Here is a 21,806-nt window from a genome sequence, read left to right as displayed (position 1 = left end):
ATTTAATTTTCTATTTTGTATTAAAATTATTTAGATGAGCAATAAAATAAAAAAAATAAACATTGTTTGTACTAAATCACCAGTTTTCTATACCTCTCCATTTTTAGAAATATTTTGTAACAATATTTCCATTGCATTTTGAATTGCAGTAAAACAAATGTGAGATTTGTCATTAGGAATTGAGTTCATTTTATCAGGATGCCATTTCATTGCAGCTTTCAAATATGCCTTTCTTATTTCTTGCTCAGTTGCGGGCAGGTTAACACTTAACCCCAGTAGAGCTTTTGCTGCCATAATACTACTTTGCTGGTTATTAGACATTTTAGAATTGTTGCAAATTCCAGTTTTTGAGACTCTTCTTGGAGTATTTGAATCACCAGATATGTAATAGTTTCTTTTATTTATTTCAGATTTTGGCGTAAAGTAGTCTGTGTTTGTATGTCTCGAGTGTTTTTTTGCCCTAGGAGTTTGGCATGAAGTACTTCTTGGAGTTGAAGATGTTAAGTTTATTTGGCTTGACCTACTTTTTATTGGCAACTCTACCTTTTGATTAAAATCCGGAAGATTTATTGGAGTTCTCGGAACCATATAAGATTTTGGAGTTAGATTACTAAAATTTATATTTTCAAATTGTCTGATAGATCTTCTATCGTTTCCTAATGGAAAATCAACGCTTTCGTCTAAAATAAAAGTATTAATATTTTCATTTTTTAATTTTACATAAAATGGCATTACTTTGCCGTTAAAAAACTTTTTATGTGTATCTAATAACCCTCTTAAAATAGAGATCAATGACTTAATTATTGGGTTAATTTCTATTTCGTATATATTTTTAAACAAAATGGATTCAAGTTTATCCAAGTCGTCAATGGTAATTTCTGACCATTTAATTTCTGGTAAATTAGAAATTCGAAAACTCGTTTTTATTTCCCTAGAAAGAATATGAGCTAACGTTTTAATTTCTAGTTCTAATAATGCCATTCTTGTTCTTGATATAATTAATGGCTCTTCCTTATCACTTATTCTTAAATCCTCCTTTTTTTCTCCTCTCTTATATATTCGGTAAAGTTTACTTATTAAGTTCATTATAACTTCTCTTATATACAGGAAAATTGATATAAAGCAGTATGTAATAAACATATTTCCGAGATTATAATCTTTTCTATTATTTTATTCATTAATTCTGGAATTAATTATAGATTGCATGTATACAACATGCGGGAAATGTACTATAAAAATAAACACAAAAATGAGTAACTATTTGCTACATTTAATTCCAAAGTATCTGTCGCCGAAGTTACCGACTCCAGGAACAACCTGCATGTTGTCATCGAGATTATTATCAATTGAAGAGATTACTAGCCTAATATCTGGAAACTGCGAGTAAACTCGTTCGATTGCTAATTTTGATGAAAGTAATGTCATGCAAATAATATTTTTCTCTTTTACATTGTTCTTTATCAGCACTTCTATCAGGCAACATAGCGAATTACCTGTTCCTAAAACGGGGCTCATAACAATTACAACTCTTTCTGAGACATCTTCTGGTAATTTTACGTACGCCGCAGAAATAGTGTTATCAGATTCGTTTTCAGAAGAGCTATTTAATAACACCTTTCCTATTCTACATCCTCTGCACACAAATCTAAGTGCATTTTCCATCGCTTCACCGGATCCTATTAAGCTCACACCACAAATTGGAGTGTTGAATGCAATTCCCTTGACGCAAATTCCATTCGGAGTTTTAATTTCCTTAAAGTCATAAGGAAGAAGGTTTAAAGCATGTTCAAGAACAATTCTGCATATTCTGTCCGTATAAAATACGAAGTCTTCTTTTGAAGTGTTTACATCTCTTAGTATTGTCATAACACCTTTTAGTTGTGGCGTTTGTGTACAAATGTGTAAGTTTGGATATTTCGAACTTAATTCACTATAAAGCTCTAGCTCTGTTTGAGACTCGATGAAATTCATGGGTAAAAGTAAAAACATAAACAATAAATATAGCAACTCAAACCAATGAAGGCTCTTAATCCAGTATGTATCTAGGTTTTTAATGCAATTAATATTAAATACCTTACAACGCAATGTTGAATTTAACAAAAATTTTTAAAAAAAAACTATGGCGCTAAAGTTTTCAACTAGATTTTTTGTAATTTTAACTTATAAGTTTCCAGATAACAACAATTGAAATTATAACTGATATTGCCAATATTGGTGCATATTTTTGAATTAGTGCGTGAAATGAAAGTTTTTTTGCAGCTCTAGAAAATTCTAGGGACGCAAATTTCAAATCATTGGCTTTTCTTTCGACGTCATTGAGGTTTTCACCTCTTAATAAAATGTCATCTACATTTCTTCTCATTATATTAGTTACCTAAATTGTTAATTTTATGAGTATAATAATCAAATAGAATTAGTTAACATACCTCAATTAGAGAGTCATTTAGTTTTTGTAACGACTTGTTTGAGTTAGGATCCTTATATTCGGATTTGCACCGTTGTATTATTCGGTCGAATTTTATGAAATAATACGGCTTATCTATTGCATCTATTAAGCTCCTGAATTCACTTCTATTTGCAAACTCTCTCCTTAGTTCTTCAATAAATAACCTTTTTATTTCATCTAGAAAAGAAAAAGCTAGTTTCTTCGGATATGATTTCCCTGATAACGTCATATAAATAATACCATCATCAACAATGTAGTGGAAGACATAATTTCCACTGTCAATAGAACATTTTTCTACTCCTTGATCATCTCCGATACTTTTCAATATTTGTTTAGCTTGATGCTTATAACTCTGCAACGACCTATTATAACTTAAATCATCCCAAGTCTCAGTGAGAATTAACCCATCACTAGCTCTCCCAATGAACGTTGTTTCGCACATGAGTGATATCTTTTTATATTTATTTATTATTATATACTATAATTTTTTAAAAATTTTCAACAATTTCATTTTTTCTACGTTATTTCAACCGGCAAAATACCCCCTACTAAAAACAATTTAAATCCCCACAATTGCAACTTTTGCATTAGCTGTCAAAACAATAAATAAAAAATAATAATACATGCTTATATAAAGATGAAAAGTTCAAATAGCTGCATAGATGAAAATGGGAAAACACCACACTTTTATTACCAACGTTCTGTGATACTTGAGCAAGAATTGAAAGAGTTCAAGTTAAAATATATTAAGCTTCAAAATGAAAGTAATAGAAATAAGGAGATTCTTCAAAACCAAATTGAAAAATTAGTAACTATTAATAGGAAACAAGAGTCTTTACTTTTTGAATTTGAACAATATAGACAAATTTGTAGAACTGGGATCGCAATCATTTGCAGATTCTGTGGATCTATTATCGAGAATGGGGCAGTAATGCAACATCTTGTTGATATTCATTTATTTGAATCGATGGTAAACAAGCCATCTAATTTAGAATCAAACCAGATTTTTCTCAAGAATCAACTCGAAATAGAGAAAACATTCGATAGTATTGGTTCAAAATGCTTTGAATTAATTGCGCAGGACGCAAGCGAGGCAGATATGATTGATATTAATATTTCAAAATCAGGTGAAGATAATATTTTAATTGAAATAGCAGGGTTTAGTGATTATAAAAATAAATTGTTGGTTTTTTCTACAGATAGTTTATTAAAACTACGTATGCAGGTAATTTATATTATTATAATTTAATTAATAATTTTTTTTTTTAAATAGATTTCCAAGTTATTCCCAGAAATTCCTTTACCAGCAGTAGTATTCAACGATATTTCAAATGTTCACAAGTTTCTTAGATATATATTAAACATAAAAAATTTGAGAGAATCATCAATAATTAAATCATTCTTAAATATAGAAGATTGATCCCAGATATTGCATTAAAAGTTTTCCCAAGAAATAATTTAAAAAGTTTATTTTAATGTTAAATTGAGTTATTTGAAGAACTTTGCTAACTGATTATTTCTCCTTATTTTCATTGGTGATGGCATTCGGAGCATTAAGTAATGCACCAAAGTATGGCAAAGAGATTATTTTCGAATGAACGAATTCTTTGTTATTTAAATAGTAATAATATGCAAAACCTGCTCCAGATGAAAACAGAATTAATATAATCGGTAATACATACCAAAATACTCCCCAATGACTTTTATTTTTGTCATCCGATTCAATTCGATCACTGCTTTCCAATAAATTGAGTTTTTTTTCACCTCCCTCTTGATTGCTCAAACCTTTTTCATCTTTAATGTCTGAATCCACATTATTTAATGCTTTATATTCTTCAGATACTTTAGTCTTTTCTTCATGGTTGTTAGATTTAAAATCTTCTTGGATTTCACCGTCTTCATTTAATACGTTCAGCTCGCCAATAGAATCTGAACCCATAATTCTAGCTCCTTCTCCCCCACTTATATTAGGGTCTTGGTAAAATTGTAATAAGCAAAGTTGAAATCTTCCTGCCTTCTTAACTTGAACATTTTCAAACAAAGCAACATCACCCTTAATAATAGGAAATACACTATTTCCATTAGGAACAATTAATTGCCTTGACTCGTCAACCGCAGCAAAAATATTTTCTATATTACAGCTCGTTTTCTTCGAAACAACTAATAATCTTAAGCATTGATGCATGTTTCTACCTGAGATTGCAATTGATCTCTTTTTGTTATTTGCAGTTTTAATAGAATATTCTGGATTCATTTCCGCAGATTTCAGTATTTCATATAGATTCCCTCTACTTGGTTGCGATAAAGCACAACGAATAAAACCTTTTGGACAAGTCAGTGTTTTTGGATTCGTAAATGGTACACAATTAGAAGTAAAACTACCATCTTTTAAAGTTTCTGCTCTAAAACAATGAGTTGATTCTTTTGGCTTATTATCACAACTACTTGGAGAACAACTTAGAGGACAGTCTAAACCATGATATTCTCCACCTGCAGAGAATTTAGAAAAAGTATCAAGTTCGGATTCGGAATACTCTGCTAATGGAAGCTTTTTAGTTGGTACAACCTTGTAGTTCTGTTGTACCAAGAACATATTTTTTGTTTTCTCAGACTCTTTAACAGTGCTTTTAAGTTCAGTGACAACTCCATTAATCTCAATTGATGTTTTTTCAATTAGCATTTGTAATAGCTCACTTATTGCATTCAATTTATGTAGGTTGGAGCCAATTGCAGCTTTAATATTTATTTCTATTTCTTTTAACTCCTGTTGTCTTTTTGTTGCTAAAATAAGCTTGTTAAGTACCTCTTCTGATTCATAAAGACTGTTGGCTTCAATAATATCTATTTTTCCAACATCAACTCTTCCAAAATGTGATAGTTCATTTGGCTTGAGTTCTTTGATGTCCGTACTGGGAAAGTTTCTCATACCGTTGACATAAATCAAAAAGAATGATGGAATTAAAAGGTTAAGTAAGTACATTATTAATCAGTTGTTTCAATAAAAAATCTAGAATATTCAATGATTGTATTGAAGCAAATATATATTCTTGTTTTCTATTTATCAATAATTTAGCATTATAAAATTTTTTTAGAAAGTTTATTTAAATTAACAGTAATCTGACTTAATGTGTGTTTGGTAGATAGTATTGTACACATTTTCCAAAGCTACAAAAAAAAAAAAAATCACACCAGTAAAGTAGATTAATTTCTCAATAATAAATAAGTTTTCTTGTATTGAATTATATATTAGTCTTGAAACACGTTTTGCTTCAATTTTTTTTTTTTCGTTGAATTCGGGAAAATCAACCAGAGACGGTTTTAATGACGTATTAATTTTCCAACAGCCTTAAATATGTTATAAATCTAAATCAAAATTAGAATGCCTTTGGCTAGATGTATTGTTCAATCTCTAATGAGACGTTTTGAGGTGTCATTACACCAATGTCTGTAAATATCATTGAGATATAAGAGCTCTCTGATATATCTACAATAGAAGTAACTGGACTACTATTTAGCTGATGATTCTGGTGCGTAATATCAGATAAGATGTTATTTATATTCATATTAAAAGGTAATAAATTTGTGAACTTTGCTGCATGAGTAATTATATAAACTGGCTTGTTGAAAATTTTTTTGGCGATACAAGAAATTGCCGCAGTCCCACAAATTCCTATTGCAGATCCATTTTCAAGTATACACTCAATATTCAGTAATACAAAATCCACGATATTCATTGCATTATAAATCGTGTCCATAGATAGTACAGAAATACTAACTCCTCTCTTAATTAGCCCGTTTTTCCATTCACTGATCTTTTTATGTTGGTAAGAATACAACCCTTTACGGACTGCAGATTCGATATGTGTTTGTTTCGTTTCGCTTGGTAAAACAACTAGCAAATTATAGTGTTTATTAAAATTTACCCATGCATTTTCAAGTACCATTTCAATGATTTCACTATACCCAAATGTTAATATGGTCATTCTGTCCTTTACAAAGATAGATAAGGATAAATTGACAATTTTTTGTATTCCAAAAGTTAGGTTATTAACAAAATTATCTGTTTTTTCGATGATTATATTTTTCAAGAATGCAACTTGTGATTCATCCGAATCGCAGCTTTTGAGTATTAAACCTAATATTTTAGATTCAAAAATTTTGCATATTGGAGCAATTGAAATGTTCGTTGCGCCAAACTCAGAAACAAGCTTATAAAGAACCTTTTCGTCGCTTAAGCTCAACATCAAAATCTCTCTCGCTGCAGTAATTTCTGTAATTAGTTCTGGTAAGTTTATTGCAAGGCTTTCTGAAACAACTCTTGATAATGAAAATAATGCTGATATCGAGGGTATGTAAGCCCTTGAGTTTCTTTCAACTAATAATTCCTTTTCCAAGTACTCCCAAAAATATTCGACAACTTTATCGACATTGTTCCTACCTGTTATTAAAAGTATTCCTGTTTCATCTTTTTTTTTTGAGGAGCAGTGTTGATCAATAGCTCTTATTGAAGTCAATTCCATCAATTTATTTAAATAAAATATTCACAGGAATTAATATCTTTTTATATTAAGTTGAATAATGAAATGATTAATACTTACGCAAAAATCGCCCAATTGTACCTCAATTTGGTCTAGGCGCAGAGCCGATTTTATTAACTAATTGATGTTTCATTTACTTGATTATATCGAAAAAAATGAATTAATACGATTATGGATGACCTATATTTTGGGCTCCCACCCCCAGTTTCAAAAAGGAACAATCCTGAAACTCAAGTATCATTAAATTCTGGTATTGAGACAATTTCTACAAACAAGGAGTCGTGCACTTGGAATGTATTCATTAACTCGTTAACAAAGCACAAAAACATAAATTTAGACAGAGAGGGGCGAGATATCAAATGCAGCAATGAAGTTGGAAGTCTTTCAGATCTGGAATACAATCCTAAATCGCCAAATGCTTATACTAAGCATCAGGTCAAATACGAGTTTACATTCGTGGAAAATAAAATTCAAGCTGAGAGAAAGGAAAATAAATTGGAAATAGGTAAAAAGCTGCTTGAAAAAATGGGCTGGAGACAAGGAGAGGGATTGGGGAAAAATAGTCAAGGCATAAGATTTCCTATTAAGATATACAGAAAAAAGAACTTTATCAAACACCACTGATATAAAGTAAGATATTTAGCCTTTTGCTTTGGGCGGGAAGAAGTGTGTAATAAGCGAATTGTTGTATAAATGCGCATAGCTGTTTCTAACATCCGGAGTATCTATTCTAGTAGTCTCATTCCCATCCATTCCATCTCCACTTACCTCTCGGCTGGACTGTGGACAATCAGGATTGTCATTAAATGCATTTCTTGTTGGAGTTAAATATTTTCTCCTCTTATTACTATGCACTATTCCTGTATGCGTTTCCTTCTCAATTAACTGACCTTCAATACTAGATCGTTCACTTCCTTGAGAGGATGAGATAAAATTCAATATTCCGTCATTACTTTTCACGCTACATTGCGAATTAATATTATTATTTTCATCATTGTCTGAGACAATTTTGTGATTAATGTAACATTCTGGATCAATGCCATTTAAATATTGAGATGATTCTAGCTGCTTTCCTTTTCTATTGAAGTTTTGGCAATTTTCGGAAATTTGTATTTGGGATTTAACACTTGGGAAGCCTATGCCTGATTGTAGGTAAGCTCGGTTTTGCCCTACCTTTGTGGGTTCGAATTTATTATTTGATGCACTTTTTTCTTCCGCCTTCCTCTGTGCCAATAATTCTGATAATTTCGTTGGATCTAATTCAAGATTTGCATTGTTTTCGTTTACATACCACCTAAACCGGACATCCCCTGTAAGTTTTGCTTTTCTTACATTTTCTTTAATAAAGTGAACAACTGATGCCTTTCTAATATCTTTATAGTTATTTATCTCAAAAAATTCGTCAATCAGCTTCCTTATTGATGCCCATTTCCCATGAATGAAGTAAGATAAATCCTGCTTAAATTGTATGTCGAGAACATTTTTTTTCGTGCTAGAAACTTCTGAGATACTTGATGAAGGCTGGAAATTTGATTCATCAAGTGGGATATTCGAGCAATATCTAGGCACGTCCGTTTTATTGTATATACAACTTATATCTTGTGTAAAATGTATTAGGTAGCTTTTTAGTATAGAATTTACGTATTCTTCTTTTGGAATTGAAATACCAACTCCAAAGTCAATGTTTGCATGATTTAGGAATGAGACCACGACAGGAGATGGGAATTGGGATGAAGGAGAAAGTAAGCTTACAATATTTGTACTATGATCGCTGATTGAATTCCCAATTGTGAACTCATCTAATAGTTCGTCTGATTGAAAGCATCCGTCCGGAACTAACCATCCTGAAGCAACTGCATCGTTGTCATCATCTTCATCGTAAACATCGGGGATATCGTCAATATTTTCAACGTCTTCGCCACCGAATTGTTCCTCCCATTCCTCATCTGTGTCAATTCCATAATTAATATTATCTTCTTTGGCTAGTGGGTGATTTCCTTTGCAATTCCTTCCTTTATGTGTAACTAATAACTGCATTGGAGGGCGTTTCCATTCACTCCTATAGATTAAGACTCTACGTATTTTATTCATGGGTTCGGAGTGAATTCCATCGTTGTAAATGCTTTGAAATTGTCTTTTTCGTACTTCTTCGAGCTCAATCTCTTGTTTTTTATATCTAACAGATCCAATAGTTGGAATAGTTTTATAATATTTACGTAGGTTATATAGATTGTTCCTCGTAGAAATAAATAATTCGTAGACTGAGAAATAATCTGTAAAGTATTCTTTTAGAATAAAATCCTTATTTAAAAGAGAAGAGATTGAAATATCCTTATCAATATCATATAACTTCCTCCCCAGCCTCTGAGACAATATTTTCTCTATATCTGACGATATTTTTTTTGTTTTTTCATTTCGGATGTTATAAATTAGCTCAGGCTTTTCATTGTAAGCATCTTGTCTCCTGCTTGAGCTACTTTTTATCCAGCTCATAACTGATTCATTTTTATGTATCTTTGGATTATTAAGAGAATTTTCGTTATTTTTTTGAGTGGCTTCCAATGCGGAATCAGTTTTTAAAGTGTTTTGTCTTTCCTCGATTAAAATTGCTGCATCTTCTACGACATTTTCGGTACCTAATTCAATCGAAGAAAGAGAGCCACTTGGATGATTTGTTTCAGATCTTATCGTCTCACCAAAAATTCCACATGAGAACGAACCACTTGAAGCATTATTAGCTACTTGTCCTGGCATAAATGGAAATAGCTTTTCTGAAATATACGATAATGATAGAAAAGATAGTATTTGTGATTGATTTAGAGGGCTATTTGTATCTTTTGAAGAGTCTATAATCTCTTTAAAGATATCCTCTCTAGTAATAACTTTGGATTCCATTTTATTTATTCCGAGATCGCTTTTATTTAACCATTCAGACATTGCACCCCTATATGAATGCAATAATTTTTTTTCTCGATCACGCTTAATCCATTCTTTAATGCTTCTATCAATAATTTTCAACTCTTTCCTACCAGATGCAGAGTTTTGATAACACTGGTGGCGTAAATCACCAATAATATTCTCATTATACTCATTGTAAGAATCAAACTTCATTGAAAAGGTGTCAAATGCCCTCCGATATTTTTTGTATGTTTCATTGTATACCCCTAAAACTCTTAATTCACCAAGAGTTTCAAGTAAAGAGTATATTTCATTTTTAAATTGCCCAGTTGTTTCATTATTGTCCAAAATCCACTTCAATCTTGTATATAAATATCCATAACCATTTCCATACTCAAATGGAACTACTTTGTGTGCATCTTTGCTAGTATGTTTTTTTGATGTTTCGCTTGGACTTTCCTTTTCTTGGAAGACTGTATTATCTAATATTTCGATGGGTTTCTCTTTGTTACCTTTTTCATTAAAGTTTGAATAATTTTCAATCATATTTTCAGTATTATATCAATTTAAGCCCAGCAAGGCTGGAAGGATGTTAATTATAATCAACGATAGGAATTGCTTAAGATAGTGATCCCACCATAATCGAGTATTTCTATTTAAATTAATTGATATCTCCCTTTAAATTTTCAACTTACATTCTTACACTATCAATTTGTCCCCACAATTTCTGGCGCTAAAAAGTGATTATTAAGCAGACCCGATGTTAATGGCTAGGGAAAATAATTAAAAGGTAAACGCTTATTCAATAGAAACTAAATTAGCACAGATTTTTCCCGGAAACGCATAAAATATGATTTATCTTTTTAAATAAACTATTACTCTATTTTTTCAGAGCCTTCTAGTAGTTTTTTTGAATATTTTTGAGCAACAAGTCTCGCTGAGTTAGATACGTCCAAAACATTTTCAATTGTATTATCTATTTTTTTTTCGAACCTAATTAACAATGGACGAAAAATATTACTATACAAAGTTACAGCTCCTGTAGTTTGGGGCGAAAATAGCCAGAATAGGAAACAGAGCTTGAATAAGTAGTAGAATGGCATCCAGAAAAGTATGATATCGATAAAAACTTCTAAAATATTAAATATTGCATAAACCACCCAATAAGTTAACCACTGTTTGTCATCGGATTTTCCTGGAGTTTCTAGTGCTTTAAAGCTCATATATGCAGGGTAGATGAAACCAACTAGGTTGCAAATCAATGCTCCTGCATACCCCATACTTACAATTAAAACCAATATAGATACCGCCCCAAACATTAAATAGCAAGGTCTACATCCCAAAGATTCGGAAACCGACCTTATCCAGGAAATATTGATGAGTTTGCCGTCTATTTCTTTGCAATATGCCTCCAAATCAATGCTTAGGCCACTAAAAACACTCAGTGACTCGGGATTTTTGTTAGAATTTAACATTCTCCATTTACTCGTCATTATAGTTTTTTTGGTTATTAAATAGAAGCCCAGCTAGATAAATGAACGCTGATAAATAACAAAAGCGATTAAGTATATTTCCAACAATTATAAAATACTGGTATGTACGTATGGATCCTTATTTTCTATCCCAACCCTTTAATTTACCAACCAATTCTATAGTCACACATATAACCGCCCAATTATTAATCCAACTAGAAGAGATGAATAAAATATCTTTCAAATAAACAGATGAAACTAGGTTACAAGATAAATATATATTTTAAAATTCATTCTTATTATTATTAAGTAAATTTCCGATTATCACTCTGAATTTATACATCGAGTTTAATTCCATCGCATTTCACTGCTTGTACATGCAAATTAAAATTCAACTTCTTATAAGTTATTAGAAAATAATTGATTTCACTTCAGGCCCCAGTGCATTTCAAATGAGAAGTAATTAATTAGAGTTTGTTCGCTACAAATATTAAAATGAACTACTTAAGTATTGCATTTTACTATGTTTTCTAGATTATAGTACAGAATTCAATTTAAATTCATTTAATATTTGGGTTAGTTCCCTCGTTTTTAAATATTTTGTTTATTAAGACCCTTACTTTTGGTCTTTTAGAATTTCCATTTTTCATAGATCACAAGAAGTCTAGTAATTATTTTTTTCCCATCTGGCTATTCAGCCCTGAAAATATATGCGTATTGACAAACTTAAATATTAAATTAAATGTGAAGTATGATAACCACAATATTATTATAACTAGTTTTTTTGATAACTAAACCACCTCAATTTTATTTTATCAGTTGCTGTGATTTTTCACACTTTTTAGAAAATTATGCGGTCTTAACATCTATTTAGTTAATAAATAATATTAAATTGATTAAAGAAACCAATAATCTGGGCCATGCAACATTGCATAGGCAAGCCAACTCTAATATTTCCAGAAATTTTCTTGCTGAAGTTATATTTACAAATTTCGGTGGCTTAGATATTCAGTGGCAGTACAATATCTATCAAAGCCCTTTATGAGAAAAGAAAATAGTATATACTTTAATTATTTGAAAATAATTGACAAGTATCGACAGATTATATATTTTATTTATATGAAGCAATACAATATTTTCATAATTTATTAAACTACATGCAGCATTCCCTCTACATCTAAAATATTCATATTATAATACAAAAATTTTATTTGATATATTAATTGATATTTCGCCTAAATTATCCTGCAGTAGAAAATTAGCAAATTTTCAAATTATTTGTACTTTAACGATGATTTTACAGAGCAACCTATTTTTTTCTATAGATGAAGAGCATTTGAACAATCTTTACAATAAAATTTTTCCTCTTCACAAATTGATAAATTACTTCGTAATACTACAGGTTTGGATTGGAGCAATTAACTTATTCTATTTAAATAATCAAATTTTGGGGCTTTTGGAAATAGTTTTTTTTGCAAGTATCGGCATTGTAACAACTTACCTCCAAGTTCCTATACTCTATATAATATATTCTATTACAAGTATTATTGGATGCTTGATCTATTTTGTTAACACCAAAATTCGAAATACTGCGCTTTCAGATTTAAATATTATAATTTCTATATCTGGAATTACAAATCATTTTTGCTGCTCAATTTTATCTCTAAAGATATTTCTAATCATTATAAATAACATTAATTGGGAATCAAAAATAATGTCAATTGGCGGAAATTTACACATCACATATATCGGATATCCCAGGTTCAATAACTCAAGAAGCAATATCGGCCATTATACACCGTTGGAGGAAGGTTTGAATAACATTGGTCCTAAGAAACTATTATCCAGGACTTCTGAAAGTCATATTTGAATTTATACAAACATTTATATTTTCTCAAATATATTTCCTACGATTTGGTATTGTCATTGCTAATGTTTAATTCGTCAAACTTTAAATTTTTTTTCATGATGCCCAATAATATGTTTGTAATATCCTGAATTTTCTTTAAGCTAATTAGATTTTCTGTGCGCATTTTCTCACATTTTTCAATTCTTTCAATATTAGAGAGAAAAGACTCAACAGCACTTTCTTTTTTCACTAATCTACTTGCAATCATTGGCAAATCATCCAACCTAAGAGCAGGATCTTCATTTCCTATTGTATCTAACTCTTCTAAAATCGATTTAATTTTTTTATTTTCCTCTTTTTTATACAACTCATTCTCGCTAATTTCAGTGTCGCATCCTTCGGTTTCAAGTTTTGAACTCCTTCCTACATAAGATGAAACTTTCGACTTGACGAGATTTGAAATCTTCTTTAAGTCTGACTTTCGAATATCACTAATTATGAATCCATTAAGTAAATTATTCTCCATTTGTATTTTTGTTTGAAAAATATCTTTAGATGAATAAGATTTGGGAATGATGGCCTGTAACATATTTTCTACATTTATTAATCTATTGAAGATTGATTTGCAATTAAATTTTTCATTGATCTCTTCTCCAGGCAATAAAAACTTGTATAGTGAATTTAACCTATATTCAATTACTTCCAATTTCTTTCTAAATAATTTATTCATCAAATTTTCTTTAAAGTATCTAATTCCGTAAAAATTTATTTTGGTTTTAGAAATATTTGGGTTTAAGTTTATTAAGCTATTATTTAATTTTTTTTTATATTTTTTATCAAATCTCTCACTCAAAAAAAAACTGCATAAATTGTTTTCTAGTAAAAAATCATTTATTCCAAAACTTTTTATTAAAAAGTTAAACTCGTTAATGCTTTTTTCAAAAATTTGCCACTCTTTATTAGTTGAATAGCTTGATAATATGTCTATTTCCTTTTTAACTTCATGTATTTTAAGATTAAAATTTGTGCTAGACAAATTTAAAGATGTTTTATTAGACTGAAGAGGAACCAAGCAATTATTAAAATATTCGTCACAAATTATTGTATCTTCAAAAAAAATAACATTATCTCGATTAAATAATTCGCAGTAAGCATTCAGGGATTTTAGATGTCCATTTTCAATATTTACTTCAGGGTTTCCCAATTTATTAAAATAATTTTTGTTAATAGAAATTCTTTCTACTGCAAAATCTATAATATTTTCGAAAACTGATCTTCTTTTGTAATAAGTTTCTGTATTTTCTATTTCCAAATGAAATAAATTGCCAGCATTACTATCAAACTGATCAATTAATAATTCATCGTCTTCAAAATAACTAGATTCGAACGTCTCCTCGTTCAAATCGCGCTTTGTAAATAGGTATTTTAATAACTCTTCATACAAAAGCAACTCTGTATGCATTCCATAGTAAATCCCTTTTGAAATCAATAATTCTCCCACAACACAAGTTTCTTTCTGGCTAGCTTTGCTTTTTAGATGGCTAATATTATCTAATACCTCCTTGATTTCTTCTCTTCTGTCTTTTGAACTGGTTTTGAATATTATTTTTTTAGACTCTTTATCAAGAGCGGACATCTCTTTTTTATAACTAATCTTCCCCAATTTTAAAGCTGATTTAGGGGTTTCATTATTGACCTGTTCAATCAAAACATTTTCTGCTTTACTGCTTTTTTCAACTTTCTCTAGGGAAATTGCCTTATTTTCAAAACTTAAATCAAATTTACTTTGAAATTTATGACAATCTTCATTATATTTATTAGTTTTTTCATTAATCATATTGTAACCCTGTATTATTTGTTTAGAATTTACTTTGTAATTCCCTTGAAAATTATTAATATTTCTCTCATCGTTTTGAAACTCCCCAAATTTATCTGAATCGGTTGGCTTGCGCTCAAAGCTGTTATTAGTAGTATCTTTATACTCTTTTCCTTCAGACTCAAGCTTTGCTTCTAATTCCTTTTCTTCAGTTTGAATTTCATTTTCTGAGTCTACCATTTTTTCATTCTTTACCCCTTCAAGATTGTAAGACTTATCAATGCTCATTTGTGCAATTTCTTAATGATGGTAGAAAGACTGCATAATATTATCTATACAAAATAACTTTATCTTTTTTTATCCGTTATTAAATTATTCTAATTTGTGTGGAATTAAAATTATAGCATGTTTTAAGCGCTAGCGCTTTCTATCGATTACTTTCTGACAATTAGATTATGCCGTAAAAATAGCTATGTTTGAAAGAGATGATTTAACGAATATTAGTGGCCTCATACCAAAAAGTTCTGCACCAGAAGTAAACGATGACATAATTAATCATGATGATTTAAATAAAACATTTCCTAATGAGGAAATAAGTTCCTTTTCTTGTTCTTCAACTGCATTTGATTTAAACTACAACTCCCAAAATAAGAATATCAGTTCAAAGAGCGTAGATAGAGGGATTAAATTTAATCAGGAACAAGAGGTTAATTTTGAGAAGTCAAGTTTGCATATAGGTGAAAAAAAACTAAAGTTTTCATCAAAGAGATGTAAGTATAAATATATCGGGCCATGGAAAGAAGATGAAAAGGAAAGAGCTATTACAGAGAATATTATAAGTAAACCTGAAGAGGAGTCAGATAAATTTAATAATCCAGAAAGTGTATTTAATTATCAAGTTCAAGGGTCGGATGCTGATAATTCGTCAGAAGACGAATATCAAGCCGAAAGTACATTCCTTGGTAAAGAACGTACTGATTATCAAAATAGATCTTGGATTATTTCTCCAAATGAAATTAAAGAAAGACTCTCCAATGAGCAATGTTATGTTCCAAAAAAACTTATTAAAGTTCTAAACGCTCATTCTTTGGGTGTTCAAGCTATCAGGTTCATTCCAAAAACTGGACATCTACTATTATCTGCAGGGTTGGATTCTCAAATAAAAATTTGGAGCTCTGACAACAAGTGCATTTATATCTACCATGGACACAAAAATGCAGTAAGAGATATTCAGTTTTCAAATAGACAAAGAAACTGTAAAAGTTTTTATAGCTGCGGATATGACAGACAAATATTATTCTGGGATGCAGAATATGGAAAGATTAAGTGGAAAATTTCCAATGGTAAGACACCATACTGTGTTTCAGTTGATCCAAATAATGAACAAAGCATTATCGTCGGCTTCAGTAACAAAAAGGCAATTCAATACGATACAAGATCAAATGAAGTTGTACAAGTGTACAATGAACATCAGGGAGCGGTAAATACAGTCACATTTTGTGAAGACGGCAAAAAGTTTGTTACAACTTCAGATGATAAAAAAATGTTCGTTTGGGACGTTGGGATGCCAATTGTAGTAAAGCATATTGCTGATCCATTAATGCAATCAATGCCATATGTTGCAATGCATTCTGATGGGCAACATTTAGTTTGCCAAAGCATGGACAACAAAATTTTAGTTTATGATACGCATGCCAACTATAGATGTATTAAAAAGCGCTTTACTGGACTAAAAAATTCAGGGTACGCAATTCAATGTGATGTTAGCCCAGATGGGCAGTATATAGTATCTGGTGACATTAATGGAAAGGTCCATTTTTGGGATTGGAAAACTACAAAAAATTTTAGAAGTTTTAATGCTCATGAAGGTGTAAGTATAGGCTGTCAGTGGCACCCTGTTTTCCCTTCACGCATCGCTTCTTGCGGTTGGGATGGAACTATAAAAATCTGGGAATAATTAAATTTGTATATATTTATTTATTTTTGTAATAACTCTAAAGCAGCGAATTTAATACCAATTGTTGTTGTTATTAACTACTTCTTGAAGTTAGATTAACTTTTTAATTATGCATTATTTCCAAAGCAAATATGGAAAACAATAGCTCGGAGCCGGAGGCCAACATATTCCATACATCAATAATTGGACGATTAAACAACCTTGAATTTTCAGCCCCAAGTTTTTCAGCTGAAAGAAGCTCAAGAAACTTGTTTTTTACATTTTTTCTTTTATTTGTGATAATAATTCTTAGTTTTGAAAATAAATTTCAAGGTAATGGATCTATTGTAGCCAGTTCAACTGTTTCTTCATCTGCTTTTTATTTTGGTGAATTTCAAATGAACACTTATTTGCATAATTATAACGAAAAAATACATGATAAAAATGGTATATACACGAGCAGCGGAACAATACCAACTATTTTTGGTAATTCAAGATGGCAACTTGATTGGACAAAATCTAGTATTTCATCAAAGTCTGCATGGGTTTCGTTAACCATCCAACTGGATAAAAATGGGAAGCATTACAACTGGAATTTTGAAAAATTTATTGTTGAAGATGAGTTAAATATGGTATTCAATGGCAAAGAGAATGAAATCCCAACAAACCAAATTCAAAACTCAAATTCAACTGATTGTCTTTTGGAAGTTGATGCTTCCAATGATGCTAACTTAGTTAATCAGATATTTCCACAGAGAGAAAATGAAAAATACAAATTTAGAGGTAGTAATTTAAACGAAAAAGGGGGAGGTAAAAATCAAATAGAATTTGTAATAAAGTCTTTGAATTGTGGTTTCGATGTGATCTTAAAGGGCGCACCATTTTCGATGAGTTTGTTCAGACTAAACGTTATTCACTTCTCACTCCTATATAATTTGAAGGTACTTATGGAAATTAGAGGAAGTGTAACGCAGCTTTTGCACAGTAACTCACCAGCTATTGGGCCAAACTTTGCGATTAATACATCTATTTCATGCCTATTTATGCAAATTATATTGGATGTACTGGAATGTGCATTTATTTTGTATTGCTCATTTGCCCTGCCTTCATTATTATTTTCATCGTTTTCACTCATGATACTTTTCAAATGGATTCACATCTTTTATATAGAAATAAAGTATTTATTTTGGATTTGGAAGTCAAATTATTTACAAAATATGTCTACAAATGAAATTCCTGTAATTTCATCACAATTTTATAGAAGGCTTTATGTATTTCTATTTGGAATCGTGTTTTTTTTCATTCTTTTATTCAGAATAAGTGATTCTAGTCAAGTATTTAGCATTTTGGAAAAAACTCAAAATAAGAGAAATAAAATAAATGTTCAATCCATACCATATTGTATCTATGTATCACTATTTTTATTTCTTATTCCTCAAATTCTAAATGATTTATTTGCTAATACTAGAAACTATAATTCAGTTCTACCGCTCCACCCGCACTTCATATTAACATCTTTAATTGGCAAAGCGTTCGTTCCTATTTACGTTTGGGGGTATTCCAACTCAATATTCAATGCTCCAGTATTTCAATATTTGAATATTATACCTATTTCAACAAAGAATTCACCGTTACTATCCATTTCCATATTTTTAATTACTTCAATCCAAGTGATAATTTATTTTTTTCAATTAAAATTTGGACCAAAGTGTTTAATTCCAAAGATATTCAGACCAAAACCGTATAATTACTTCAGATTAACAGGTAAAGATATTTACAATGGAACTCAAATTGAAGAGGATACAATGGAGGTGAATATTTCCGTTGAGAGTGAATTAAATTCTGAAATACTGAACCGGCCTAAAGTTGACTTTGTTAAAAATGATATTTCAAATACTCAGTCTTCAGGGCTTGAAGAAATTGAATTAACCAGTTTCAATGGCAACCGAACACATACAAATAGGCTTTGCGTGATTTGTATGATGAATGTTTCTATATTCAAGGACTTTGATCATGAACTGTGTGCAGTTTGTACTCCTTGCGATCATATATTTCACCAAAAATGTCTCAAACAATGGATAAGCGTTAAACCGGAATGCCCAACATGTCGTAGAGAAATACCTCCATTTGAAACTAAATAATATTATCTATATGCTTTAAAATGCCTCTTAAATGTTCAATAGAGTGTTTTCTAATAGAAGTAAGCAGTAATAGACTGTTTTTAATATACCCCCTACTTCGAAATAACTCCAGTAGTCTCCTTGTATACAATCGTGATATCTCGTCGCTTCTATCGCCCAAAAGAACTTCAACGTCGTAAATAATACCTGCTTTATCTGTAGATGCATGCAGCACTGATCCAAAAGTTTCCGCCTCGCTCAATATCAATTGAATCTTGTTTGAAAATATTAAACCAATAATTTTTGTCTTCACTCCTTCATATTCATATATTGGGAATTCGTCTAATATTATTGGGAAGTTACTACTTTCATCCATATTTTATTGTGCACAAACAAAAATAGTGTATCACCTTAAAACAAAAGAAATACAAATTTATATAGCAATTTAATATTCACTTTCTTGTACGCCCTGTGGTATTAATCAATATTTCTGAATTTTAGCAATATCTAGTATTCGGTAATTAATATAAATACTTGCCTTTTAAAATTTTTAATCAAAGCGGTATTTTCTTAATAACAACTAGCATTGTTTATTCAAATTTATGAATATAAAGATTCAAAAATATCTAAATTTTAACTTCAGTTTATATTACTATGTTTAGTAAACCTAGGTATCAAATAAGCAACTATTCAGGTGATTATTTATTCTCTATTCGTAATTCTCTCAGGCTTTAAAGCCAATTCATTAAATACGTTTAAATAATAGAAATTTTTAAATGAGTGGTTGTGACTTAGTTGGAATCATATTGACTGTTAAATGGCCATATCAGGAACCTGAAGTTATATTTCATTATCCCCCAAGTTCTTTCTCAGTATTAAATGAGAAAAATATTATCCCAATTAAAGAATGTTTTGGGCTTGAATGTTCAAAACTTGCACCTTTAATTCTACCATCTGACTCCGAATTATGGAACAAAATGTCCGATTTAGTCATTGAATCCAGAGAATTTCAACACAGATTTGTTTTCTTCCCAAGCTCAACAACAAATAGCAAATTCCTAAATCAAGCCTCATCTAATAATGATCGAAAAAAAATTAATCTAAATAACGAAAATCCAAAGTTAGATAAATTTATCGAAAGCTTCTCCATAACACTAGTATTTATTGCGTCAACTTTAATAAATTATGAATTTATAGAGGAAAAACTATTTAAAATTGCAAGTTCTCTTTTATCATATGAAATTGTAAATAATTTCATCTCAAGAGAAATTTTGAAATCTAATGAGATTTCGTTCGAGTATTTAAAGAATTTATACAAGACTGGCCAGAATAATAAAGATGGTCTGGCAATTGGAAGTGATCACATTAACTTAATTGGGTTAGAAAGAAGTAATTTGCAAGAACATATCTCTTCTATAGTCGAGAAAAATAATAGGCTTGTAAAAAAGCTCATTAAATATTATTCGGGATTAAAGATTGATTGTGATAATTTTATGGTAAATCCATCAAAATCACACTATTTTTATTCTTTTATAGATAAAAATTGTTTTCATAACCCAGTAAAGGGTTCATATGATGAATTAACTATTTTTATTGACAAAAATAAATTATCTAATATATATAAGGAAAATGAGCTCATAAATGAAATTTCGAAGATTTCAGATCCGCATCTATCTATCAGGGATATTTCAATCGAACTTTTAGAACAACCATCGAACATTTTACAGATCTGTCAAAAATTGATTACTAAAAGAGTTGCAAAAGTTTTAGAAATAATAAGATATGACAAAGCATATACAATTTACCCTGACGCTATAAAAACTCAAGTGAATGAATTTAATTTAGAATTCAAAGATATTATTGATTGGAAGGGATGCAACCCACTAATATTAATTAGTTCATTTTTTTGCAGTGGAAAGAAACTTTGTGATGTTAAAAGTGAGCTTGTTGAATTTTTTCAAAGATTTACTAAGGTAAAAAAGATATCCGAACGGTTTATTTATTATCCATATGAATCATCTGATAGCATATACTCTTCGAATCGTGATGAAGCGTCAAAAATAGCAAAATCTATCATTTCATGGCTATTTGTAAACGGTTGTATTGCAGTTAAATGTTCAACTAGCGCGCCAAAATTACAATGAATTTCTTTCAAATTTTAGTTAAAGAGAATTAGAAAAATGACCACTAATCAACTCAAATTTTTTGAAAATATCTGTGAAAGAATTACAAAAAACAGAAACTTTTCTCTTCTTACCAAGGCGATCAAGGCAGATGCAACATTTGAATGGACTAGGGTAAGTTAAGTTTAATTACGCACTAGACAGGAAATCAAATTTTTAGGACGAGGTTTCTCTTATAACCTATTGGATTCTCCAAATTTGTGCACTTTCATTCGGTGTAGCATGTGGAATATTTGGATTTAAAGGCGTAACGGTACTTATTTCTACAATACTCGGGTTGGTATTTATTGGAACTACATATCTTAATTTGCTTGATATTCCAGAGAGAATTTTAGATCCTACAGAAGTCGTCATAGAAAATGTTGCTACATCTCTTGTAACATTCATTTTATCATGGACTACCCTATATACACTAATTTATAAATAGAATTATTTATAATGCAATTCATTATTTTAGGGACTTTTAGTAGCAAGTATATTTCTAATTTATTTTAATTACTAATTATATCTAATAAATAAAAGATGCTAATACATAAATATTTAAGTTT

The 21,806-nt window shown here is 30.2% G+C and overlaps 14 protein-coding genes across 14 annotated transcripts; 6 read left to right on the top strand and 8 right to left on the bottom strand.

The window, feature by feature from the left end:
- Positions 1–87: 87 nt before the first annotated feature.
- ELE39_000630 (uncharacterized protein) lies at positions 88–1,086 on the bottom strand (the record flags this gene model as incomplete). The annotated part of the gene is made up of 1 exon (XM_067343670.1): positions 88–1,086. One exon carries the CDS (start codon positions 1,084–1,086, stop codon positions 88–90), a length of 999 nt encoding a protein of 332 aa, XP_067202389.1.
- A 171-nt stretch (positions 1,087–1,257) lies between these two features.
- On the bottom strand, positions 1,258–1,971 carry ELE39_000629 (Fur1p like uracil phosphoribosyltransferase; the record flags this gene model as incomplete). Its single annotated transcript, XM_067343669.1, has 1 exon — positions 1,258–1,971. The coding sequence occupies one exon, from the start codon at positions 1,969–1,971 to the stop codon at positions 1,258–1,260; it is 714 nt and encodes a 237-aa protein (XP_067202388.1).
- A 184-nt stretch (positions 1,972–2,155) lies between these two features.
- Positions 2,156–2,888, bottom strand: ELE39_000628 (vesicle transport; the record flags this gene model as incomplete). The annotated part of the gene is made up of 2 exons (XM_067343668.1): positions 2,156–2,374; positions 2,427–2,888. The coding sequence occupies 2 exons, from the start codon at positions 2,886–2,888 to the stop codon at positions 2,156–2,158; spliced, it is 681 nt and encodes a 226-aa protein (XP_067202387.1).
- A 195-nt stretch (positions 2,889–3,083) lies between these two features.
- ELE39_000626 (uncharacterized protein) lies at positions 3,084–3,695 on the top strand (the record flags this gene model as incomplete). The annotated part of the gene is made up of 1 exon (XM_067343666.1): positions 3,084–3,695. One exon carries the CDS (start codon positions 3,084–3,086, stop codon positions 3,693–3,695), a length of 612 nt encoding a protein of 203 aa, XP_067202385.1.
- Positions 3,696–3,959: 264 nt separating this feature from the next.
- ELE39_000625 (rhoptry neck RON6) lies at positions 3,960–5,426 on the bottom strand (the record flags this gene model as incomplete). The annotated part of the gene is made up of 1 exon (XM_067343665.1): positions 3,960–5,426. One exon carries the CDS (start codon positions 5,424–5,426, stop codon positions 3,960–3,962), a length of 1,467 nt encoding a protein of 488 aa, XP_067202384.1.
- A 409-nt stretch (positions 5,427–5,835) lies between these two features.
- ELE39_000624 (GCN3p like EIF2B) lies at positions 5,836–6,966 on the bottom strand (the record flags this gene model as incomplete). Its single annotated transcript, XM_067343664.1, has 1 exon — positions 5,836–6,966. The coding sequence occupies one exon, from the start codon at positions 6,964–6,966 to the stop codon at positions 5,836–5,838; it is 1,131 nt and encodes a 376-aa protein (XP_067202383.1).
- Positions 6,967–7,155: 189 nt separating this feature from the next.
- ELE39_000623 (G-patch domain containing) lies at positions 7,156–7,608 on the top strand (the record flags this gene model as incomplete). The annotated part of the gene is made up of 1 exon (XM_067343663.1): positions 7,156–7,608. The coding sequence occupies one exon, from the start codon at positions 7,156–7,158 to the stop codon at positions 7,606–7,608; it is 453 nt and encodes a 150-aa protein (XP_067202382.1).
- A 15-nt stretch (positions 7,609–7,623) lies between these two features.
- ELE39_000622 (liver stage antigen-1) lies at positions 7,624–10,428 on the bottom strand (the record flags this gene model as incomplete). The annotated part of the gene is made up of 1 exon (XM_067343662.1): positions 7,624–10,428. The coding sequence occupies one exon, from the start codon at positions 10,426–10,428 to the stop codon at positions 7,624–7,626; it is 2,805 nt and encodes a 934-aa protein (XP_067202381.1).
- Positions 10,429–10,757: 329 nt separating this feature from the next.
- Positions 10,758–11,375, bottom strand: ELE39_000621 (TB2 DP1; the record flags this gene model as incomplete). The annotated part of the gene is made up of 1 exon (XM_067343661.1): positions 10,758–11,375. One exon carries the CDS (start codon positions 11,373–11,375, stop codon positions 10,758–10,760), a length of 618 nt encoding a protein of 205 aa, XP_067202380.1.
- A 1,270-nt stretch (positions 11,376–12,645) lies between these two features.
- ELE39_000620 (4 transmembrane domains) lies at positions 12,646–13,224 on the top strand (the record flags this gene model as incomplete). The annotated part of the gene is made up of 1 exon (XM_067343660.1): positions 12,646–13,224. One exon carries the CDS (start codon positions 12,646–12,648, stop codon positions 13,222–13,224), a length of 579 nt encoding a protein of 192 aa, XP_067202379.1.
- Positions 13,225–13,261: 37 nt separating this feature from the next.
- Positions 13,262–15,307, bottom strand: ELE39_000619 (uncharacterized protein; the record flags this gene model as incomplete). The annotated part of the gene is made up of 1 exon (XM_067343659.1): positions 13,262–15,307. The coding sequence occupies one exon, from the start codon at positions 15,305–15,307 to the stop codon at positions 13,262–13,264; it is 2,046 nt and encodes a 681-aa protein (XP_067202378.1).
- A 184-nt stretch (positions 15,308–15,491) lies between these two features.
- Positions 15,492–16,976, top strand: ELE39_000618 (transducin WD-40 repeat family; the record flags this gene model as incomplete). The annotated part of the gene is made up of 1 exon (XM_067343658.1): positions 15,492–16,976. One exon carries the CDS (start codon positions 15,492–15,494, stop codon positions 16,974–16,976), a length of 1,485 nt encoding a protein of 494 aa, XP_067202377.1.
- Positions 16,977–17,107: 131 nt separating this feature from the next.
- On the top strand, positions 17,108–19,096 carry ELE39_000617 (RING-H2 finger containing membrane associated; the record flags this gene model as incomplete). The annotated part of the gene is made up of 1 exon (XM_067343657.1): positions 17,108–19,096. One exon carries the CDS (start codon positions 17,108–17,110, stop codon positions 19,094–19,096), a length of 1,989 nt encoding a protein of 662 aa, XP_067202376.1.
- Positions 19,097–19,851: 755 nt separating this feature from the next.
- Positions 19,852–21,685, top strand: ELE39_000615 (uncharacterized protein; the record flags this gene model as incomplete). The annotated part of the gene is made up of 3 exons (XM_067343655.1): positions 19,852–21,165; positions 21,238–21,372; positions 21,419–21,685. 3 exons carry the CDS (start codon positions 19,852–19,854, stop codon positions 21,683–21,685), a joined length of 1,716 nt encoding a protein of 571 aa, XP_067202374.1.
- Positions 21,686–21,806: the final 121 nt, after the last annotated feature.

This window comes from Cryptosporidium sp. chipmunk genotype I (assembly GCF_004936735.1).
Source record: "Cryptosporidium sp. chipmunk genotype I strain 37763 chromosome Unknown contig_14, whole genome shotgun sequence".
In the NCBI taxonomy this organism is placed as follows: domain Eukaryota; phylum Apicomplexa; class Conoidasida; order Eucoccidiorida; family Cryptosporidiidae; genus Cryptosporidium; species Cryptosporidium sp. chipmunk genotype I.
This window is presented reverse-complemented; position numbering and strand designations above follow the sequence as displayed.